General features: G+C 39.5%; 1 protein-coding gene across 1 annotated transcript; it reads left to right on the plus strand.

Annotated features, from left to right (window-relative positions):
- The first annotated feature begins 6 nt into the window (after positions 1–6).
- LOC103133126 (Down syndrome cell adhesion molecule-like protein 1) lies at positions 7–7,374 on the plus strand. Its single transcript, XM_007544897.2, has 3 exons — positions 7–193; positions 340–648; positions 1,186–7,374. Exons 2-3 carry the CDS (start codon positions 357–359, stop codon positions 1,770–1,772), a joined length of 879 nt encoding a protein of 292 aa, XP_007544959.1. The 5' UTR covers positions 7–193; positions 340–356; the 3' UTR covers positions 1,773–7,374.
- The last annotated feature ends 1,500 nt before the right edge of the window (positions 7,375–8,874 follow it).

Raw genomic sequence — 8,874 nt, forward strand, 5'->3', positions numbered from 1 at the left:
CCAGTGTCAAGGAAGAGTGTTAAGTCAGCCCACAGCATCAGGAACCGCTACTCCAGTCAATGGACTCTGACCAAGTGTCAGGCGTCGACGCCAGCCCGCACTCTCACTTCAGACTGGCGCACAGTTGGTTCTCAGCATGGCATCACTGTCACAGAGAGTGACAGCTACAGTGCCAGCCTCTCACAGGACACAGGTTGGTACAAGGGTGAAATGACACTTACAGCCATTAACATGTACCAAATAAACTGTGCGGAGGAGTGGAGGAAGGATGTGACTTTTGAGCGCTTGAGTGCATAAAAATCCTGGACAAAATGTGCTTTCCTCTTATGTCACACACAGACAAGGGGCGCAACAGCATGGTGTCCACCGAGAGCGCCTCCTCCACCTACGAAGAGCTGGCAAGAGCCTACGAGCACGCAAAGCTGGAGGAACACCTGCAACATGCCAAATTTGAGATTACAGAGTGCTTTATATCCGACAGCTCGTCTGATCAGATGACCACAGGTACCAACGACAACGCAGACAGTATGACGTCTATGAGCACACCGTCAGAGCCCGGCATCTGCCGTTTCACTGCCTCGCCGCCCAAACCCCAAGACTACGATCGTGGCAAGAATGTAGCCGTGCCCATTCCACACCGCGCCAAGAGTAAGTGGCCGCTGCATAATGTTTCCCATTTATTTTACAGTTCCTATGCATAAGTGAAAATAATATGTCCCGCTATGCTATGCTATGCTATGCTATGCTATGCTATGCTATGCAGGGGGTTTTGATACCCTTTCCATGTACATATCCATGTTAAACATCATTGTAAAGCTATGATTTTTGGGATTGTATACCAAGCAAAGATATAACCAAAATTGTAGACACAGTAAATGGTTTTGTCAAACCATTCAGAAATGCAGTATAATGTTCCAGTCATTGTTTGAAACGTCATATGATTAACAGAGCAGAGCCTTTTCAAACAGCAAGGTTTTTTTCTATCGACAAGGGTCCAATTATGTACTCCAATAAAATAGTTTGTCCACAGCAAGTCTTGCATCCAAAATCAAACATAATCTGCCGCTGAAAATCTTTTGAATTTTCTTCAGATAATTTTTAATTCAACATTTATAGCCTTTTGTTTTGAGCGAGATCTTGAAGTTAAATTTGAGCTTTATTTTTTTTCTCTCTCTCTCTCTCCAGGCGACTACTGCAACCTGCCCCTGTACATGAAGTCCGATCCCTTTTTCCGAAAGCAGTCAGAACACCATGACCCGTGTCCAGTTGTTCCACCACGCGAAGCCTCTATTCGTGGCCTAGCCCAGCGGGCGTACCACAGCCAGGGCCGTCACGTGACCATGGACTCTGCGAAGCAACAGGCTCTGACCATGGGCCACTCCGGCCTGTCAAACCTCACTTCCTCCGGGGCGTCCTCTGGAGGAGCAACGGGAGGCGGCGGTGGAGGCAGTGGGAGCGGAGGCTTGTCTGCCAGCTCCAGCAGCTCCACGCTGCCCCAGCGGACTCTCACCATGCCCAGCTCCTCTGCTTCTGCGGCTCAGAGTGCCGCCGCCGCCGCAGCCACCGCTGCTGCAGGGGGGGCATCATCTTCCTCTGGCGGTGGGGCAGCAGGGACCTCGGGGGGGACCCCTGGAGGTGCCTCTTCTTCCTCCTCCAAAATGGGAGGATCCAGAGACTCTCTCCTGGAGAGCAGCTCTTCGGGATTAGGCAGACTGCAGAAGCAGAGGGATGGGGGGTCAGGAGCCTACTCCAAGTCCTACACACTGGTGTAGCCTGCCATTAGCGAGGCCTGTCACTGTAACTCTTAATACAATGCTGGTTCAGCCGGCGTTTGCCTGGAGCCTCTGTGGTGAATCGGGGTGACGAACATACACATGCACAGCTTACCCGTCAGTGCCTGTGCTGTGTCAGCCTGCAGGGAGCTGGTTGGGCTCCCGTCAACACAACTGTTTCAAGGGGTCAGAGTTGGGTGTCCACAGCACAGGGGCTTGCCTTTCTTTCTGCCTGATTGTGTTCCGTTATATTTGTGTAATTTCTCTCTTTCTCTTTCTCTCTCTTTCTCTCTCTTTCTATTTTTTAAATCACCCTGGAAATCACTTGCCAAAACAAAAATGATTTATCTGTTCAGTCTATCTTCATTTTCAGGCAAGTACACAGAACTTATGCACAAAATGCTTTTAACTTGCACTGTCTTGCTTTCTACAACAAGACAGCTGTAGATTGAACCAGGTTGCTTAAGACGTGTGTTGAGGTTTAATTTTTTTTTATTTTTATTTTTATTTTTTTAAAAACAAACGATATGTAACCTTTACGTTCTCTGATGGAAGATTCGTTCATATCTCAGCATTGTGCCACGGCAGGATGCCTTTGCTGTATGCACAAATCCCCAGCCTCTGTGTTACTTTGGCTCTGTACGGTTAGTCCATCATAGATCCACACATCAGAGGCAGAGGAACGACTCTTGTACATGCAATGGATGACCCAGCGTTGCGGTCGCAATGGAAGATTTTATAGAAAGAGGAGCTAAAAATGTCAAGCATCACTGAGTGAAATCTAGATTCTTTTTTTTTTTCTTTTATCCAAAAGGTTTGTTTGTTTTCAGACGATGGAAGTATATAACCCCGTGTGCACTAGGAAACGATTTGAAGGATCCAAGTAACGGAAAGGTCAGAAGTGAGTGAGTGTGTGTGTGTGTGTGCGCGTGTATGTGTGTGTGGATGTATATGTGTAAATATATATGTGTACATGTGGCAGGCACACACCAACAATGGACCTTTTTAAAACCAATCTGTATGCTGAATTCTTGGGCAGAAGTCTGTGTCTAAACTAAACAAAACCCTCCTCCCCAGTTTTATTTTTTTCTTTTTGTACCTATGAAAACACAGAATGATAATGATGATGCTGACAATTTTACACAATTTAATCTTAATTTGCTCTAGTCGGTTTTTTTTGTTTTTGTTTTTTCAGATTTAATATCTGTTGCTAACAACATGGTGTAGGTGAGTTATAAAAATGCTAATGAAGCAGAAGGTCCATAAGCTTTCATTTGAGGATTAGAAATGCAGTGCCTTGCAAAAGTATTCACCCCCCTTGATTTATTTCACATTTTGTCACAACAGCCAACTTTAAAAAATATTTTATTGAGACTTTATATAATAGACCAATAGAGAGTAGCGCATAATTGTAACGAGGAAAGAAAATGATACCCAGATTTTTAAAATTGTTTTCTGTATATTGATGTGAAAAGTGTGGCTTCTATTTATATTTAACCCGCTTTATGCTAATGCCCCCAAGTAAAATCCAGTGAGCCAATTTACGTCAGAACTGACTTAATGAGAAAAATAATGAACTTGTCATGATTTAACGACAGCGTGTTGCTACTCGGTGCAGAGTTTGTTAGAGAAGTGAAGTAAACGGAGAGCGACATGAAGACCAAGGACAACAACTGACAGTGCGAGGTTAAAATTTCAGAGCAGTTTAAAGTCGAGATATCTGAAAACAGAAAAGAGGACAACACACCCACAAACCTACCAAATCATGTCATCTATCAGAGAAGCAGCAAACTGGCTCAGTTACAACAAGCTTTCTGCGTAATGGTAACTCTGGAAAAGCTACCAAGATTCACAGTTCGGGTGAAAACACTTTTAGCAGGACAAATATTAGCTGCCATTCTGCAAATTTGACATTTAATGGTCGAGGAATGAGAAGAGAGCCATTGCTTAAAGAAAGCCATAAGATACCCTGGTAGTCTTTGTTGAAGACGGTTAATTTGGGATGAGACCAAAATTTAGCTCTATGCAAACTAACACTGCACATACACATTTCCCCCTGTGGATAATGGTAACTGTGATGTTGGGGTGTAATTTCATTGCATGGAGAGGAAAGTGGCTCAGAGTTCATGGGAAGCTGGATTGAGAAAAGTAGAGGGAACTTAACTAATAAGTTTTATTTCTTGCAAGACACTTGAGCCGATCTCCCTGCGGAGCAACTGCATTAAACATGCAGCCAGAGCTGAAATATTCACAAGTTAGATTTTCTAGTTCAAAACTACGTATTGTTTTCCTTCCGTTTCACAGTTATACGCTGCTTTTCTGTTGGTTTATCGCATCTAAATCTCTAAAAACTACATCCAGGTTTGGGGTTGCATCTAAGGAAATATGAAAAAAAGTTAAAGGAGTATTTATAGTTTTGCAAGGCATTAGAGGGTCCTGTTTGGTCATTTTTATTTTTATCTGGACAAAGACTTTAGGAAACTCCTTTACGGTTCACAGTCCCGTCATTTCACTGTCGCCTTCACAACACTTCCATCATCCGCTCTCCTTTCCTCCTGCCCCTCCCCCCATCACATTCATACAGTGTCACTGTGACGTACTGCTAGCATGCTGGCCAGACAGACAGACCAACCGAACATGAGGTTTCCTTTACGCACGTCTGTGCAGAAATTCTTAACTTTCAGTGACAGCTTGAATGCGCACATTCAGCAAATTTTTTGAGAAATGTATTTGTATGATTTTGAATAAATGACCAGGCAATGAAATTATATAAGTGTTACAAGAATCTGAAGAATTTGCTAAAAAAAAGAAAAAAAAAAAAGAAAAAAAATCAAGTTTCTCTAACGTTTTTAATTTAAGTTTTAATTTTGCGGTTGAAATGTTTCTTTTGTTTTCATTCTTCATTCCTTTATCCCAAAGTTTGTAATCTCATAACAATAATTGTTCCAAAAAAAAAAAAAAAAAAACATAGAAAAGAGTTGCTCCAAAAGTTTTGCATCGGTAAAACGTAACATCAGGGCTCTCGCAATAGAAAAAAAGATACCATATATATGTTTGTTTTCAAAAAAAAAAAAGTATGTACATATATATTTCTATTCAAATATATAGCAAATATATGAATAAAGAGCAGAGACATATAAAAGCCGTTCTAATTGAAAATATATATTAAAAGATCACAAGACAATCGCTCCGAGTGAAGCATCACACTAAATGATAACGAAGCAGGAAGACGGGAGGTTTAAACGGGTAGCGCGGCTGTGGATGGAAGACCTTGGAGAGAAAAGAGAGTGGTGTGAAAGTTACTGGTGAAACTGGGACTTGAGAAATGAGACGTCGATGACTCCCGTGTGATTTTTTTTGAAAAGGACAAGCACAGGAAAGTGAAAATATAGTGCGAGATGTGTTGCTGGTTTATTGTGGTCTCAGATAGTGCAGGACGTGTGGTGTCGCAAAAAGAAAACGGTTCAAAGGAAAAGCTTATAAAGTGATTGAGCCTCTTGTGGTTTGTTGTATTGTACCTTCCGAATATTTGTGTTCACAGACTGGACGCCACTACCAAACTACAACTAATGAACACGGACAGATTGTCTTTCTTTTCTCCAGGCCCGTGACAGATATTACTGCAGATAACTGTAAGAATTTAATTTTTATTTTATTATTTTTTTTATGTATTTTGGAATTCAAGAATGGATATGTGTTGATTTCTATACATAGTGTTAAGATGCATTTACTTGCCTTTTCATTTTAAGTTATGCAAACACTTGTCCGGGGAAAAAGTATGAGTTTGGAAAAGCCTGGTTTGTTTTTGTTTTGTTTTTTTCCCATAAGGGCTTCCTTACTCCAGCTTTATGGATTTTGATTGGATTGATGAAATAAACTTCTAACCAACATGCTTTCCCTCCAATTTTCAGTCGGTTTGCTTAAAGTGAATGTAATATTTTTCAAAGAAATTTCCACCCCATCTTAATTGCAAACTGAAATGGTGTGTGAGCTATATTTCTGTATTTAAACAAAAAACTACTTTTTTATTCGACTCGCACAATTTTTGTAAATTTGAGATTTATTTTCAATTCACTTTTAATCACTATAAATTGGGAAGTTCACTGAAATAGAACTACAATTCTGATAAGGGTGCAATAAATGAATAAATCCCATTGATTTTAGACTTATATATATATATATATATATATGAATGATCTGGGTGAACATGTTTCAATTTATTGTGGCTTTTCTCAACTCTACACAACTCTGTTGTTTGGCTAAAACTCACCTGGTAAGCTGCATAGAAACTATATGCCGCTTGTCAACATCAAGACGACTTTGCATGGCTCTGGTTGGATGGCAGTGCCGTATGTTGGGTTTGATTTTCTGCCGTTGGCCTTCCTGTAATCAAAATACCTCAAGAAGGTAAAGTCACAACAGCTCTTGAAGGTCAACATTAGCCAAGCTAACCCTTCCAAACGCTCAAATTTACCCATGTTTCAAACACAAAGTAGAAAAGAGGTCCCTGCTCCATGAATTGACACCCCGACACTTTTGGGTGCCCAGATATGGACCAAGCCAAGTGGCCTCTGGAGAAAGTGGTCAGAAGAAGCAAACACCGAGCTGCTTGACCACAAGAACAATAATTATTTGTGCGCTAATGTTTGAAACTTGGACATAAAATAAACTTTCAAAAGGAAGAGATGTTAAATATCCACCCAGAATCACAGCATGAACCTCGATGACGGCTTTGAAAACTCTTTCCCTTTCAGCTTTAGGACCGTTTATGAAAATATTAGTGGTATGTCTGAGTATGAATGGGTAATTTTGACCTTGTTCATGGAAACCCGTTCACCCAGTTCAAAATTTTTACATCATAAACATGTTTCATAATAATTCAACGTTGTTTTTTTTTTACGTTGAATTCAAAACGTACAATAAATGTTTTTTGAACAAATAAGTTGAATAAGTCCAGGCCTATAACTGGAGCTATACAACGTATAATTTATACTGGGTGGATTTTTCTTTAAAATGATACAACATGCTTTCAAACTGACCTGCATACTGCCTATATTTTACATCTGTTTTTTTCCTACATCTGTCGACCAATCAGAACCTCTCCCCTTCCCTCCTCTTTAGCCTTTTCTCCACCTTTATACATGATTTCTACACCATAAGAAAGGACTTGTGTACATATGAAAAGTGTTTTGTATAAATGACTACTATTTTCGACATCTTCACTCGCAACCGGGGCACAATGTAAACTCTGAAGTACAGGTGACGTGATGAAGACTCATCGAAAACCTATAATTAACTGCTTTATCCTCATCCATGGACCAGATACAACATGTCAGAATGGGCCATGCAATGTTAACTAATGATAGTTTGATTTTTATTGGGCATTTTGTTGCATAGTTTTAATTTTTATTTTTGTATCCGTTTCTGTTTTTACTTCATCACAGGTTTTTTTTCTGTTCGTTTTTATATAGAGAGCTCTTTTTTTTTTTTTTTGTCAATGAGCTTTTTGGGGGAGGGGCAGCAGCGTTGCATGTTCTGAAATTTTCCTGGTTATAAAAGAGAAAAGGGGGAAGAGGTGAATTGAACAGACATTAATAAAAAATAAGAATTTTAAGAATCCAGCAGTTGTTCTTTAAACTTTTATTGGGAAACATTGCTTCAGTTTGCAATTGCTTGTGTTTAACCCTACATTCTCTTTTCTATCAAAACAAACAAAAGCGGGGGGGGAAAAAAAACAAAAAAAAAGAGTACTTAAAACCTTGTGCAATAAAGCTATCTTTTTATAAACTGTGATGATGTTATTTTTTCAGGTCTATCTAGTAGCAATGCTAACCTTGAATATTTATTCTATTTTTTCCGGTAAAGTAAGTACGGTAAAAGTCGGAAATGGCAAGTTTGTGAGGAGCACACTCGTCGAGACAAAATTAAAAAACAAATTTCAACAAGAGCTGGAGTTTAATGTGATTAGCCTTAAAATCCAAACCATTTTAAGCCGTTCTTCTTTACATTCCTAAATAAAATAAAAAAGGTATAAAGGAGAGAAAAAAGGGAAAACATCAGAGACAAACATCCAACAAAGTCTTAAAGACAATTTTATTTATATCCTGAATTTAAAATTCAACAAAGATTCTTTGAAAGGAAAATATATTCACAGTTTTTGCCACATTGTTAAAATAAGTCATACAAATGATAGAATGCTCAAAAAAATACACACATTTTAACAATCCCCCTGGCAGCAATGCACATAAAGCCATTTATTCAGACACACAAATTCACATTAATTGTCATCCTGAATTCTAAATGATGCTACAAAATTTGTCTGTCATAAAGACTACTGCTATGTGTTACTGGTTTCCTGTGATATATTTTCCAGAACTAATTTCAGCATATATGTAAAATTTGCTTGTAGGCTGTTATGTTCAACCTGGCCCACCTTCCTGTTGCCTTTAAAACTGCACTTGCAACACGCCAACCCTCACCGTTCGTCTATTTGTCGTTCTTGTGTTTTTTCTGCTGGAACTTCCTGAAGTGGTTCTGGATGGTAGATGCTGCTTTTTCAACTTCAACAGGGCTAAGAGGAGGAACTGATGGTGTGCCACATGTGCCATTGCTGGTGCAGGAGTCTGAGAATGAGAGGAAGCAAGAGAGTCGAAAGGAAATTATAATGATCAAATAATTTTTTTTTTTTTTTTTTGGAGTGATTCTGTGATTAACTGTGTCATGTGAATTTTTTTTATTATTATTTTAGCATTAAATAAAAAGTTGGACTAATTCAAAAATCCATTTTAAAGGTCAACCAATCACCGCAAACAGTGTCCTGAGACTTACTCTTTCTGTACACGCCTATGCTGTTCCTCCTGTAGCCATCAAACTGCAAAAGCAAAAAAAATAAAAATGTCAGAAAGCTTGTTCAAACTAAAGCCCCCGTCTGATCAACAGATAAAAACACACAAAGTTATCTGGAACTTTCCGTACACATCGTTCACATTCCTTTGAAACCGGAAGCGATCGAGCACATGGATAGCTTATCGTGCTAGCTTTTGTAGAATCCGTACAAAACGTGAATCTGCTCTTTTTGGGCATCAGGTCGCTGCATGTGTGA

This window comes from Poecilia formosa, unplaced genomic scaffold, assembly GCF_000485575.1.
Source record: "Poecilia formosa unplaced genomic scaffold, Poecilia_formosa-5.1.2 Scaffold2286, whole genome shotgun sequence".
Lineage (NCBI taxonomy): Eukaryota > Metazoa > Chordata > Actinopteri > Cyprinodontiformes > Poeciliidae > Poecilia > Poecilia formosa.

What these genes read in the sequence shown, in the direction of transcription:
- LOC103133126 (XM_007544897.2), top strand. Translation starts at nt 357, where the DNA reads ATGGTGTCCACCGAGAGCGCCTCCTCCACCTACGAAGAGCTGGCAAGA. An exon ending in CATTCCACACCGCGCCAAGA is followed by an intron (nt 649 to 1,185) that starts GTAAGTGGCCGC and finishes CTCTCTCTCCAG; the next exon opens with GCGACTACTGCAACCTGCCC.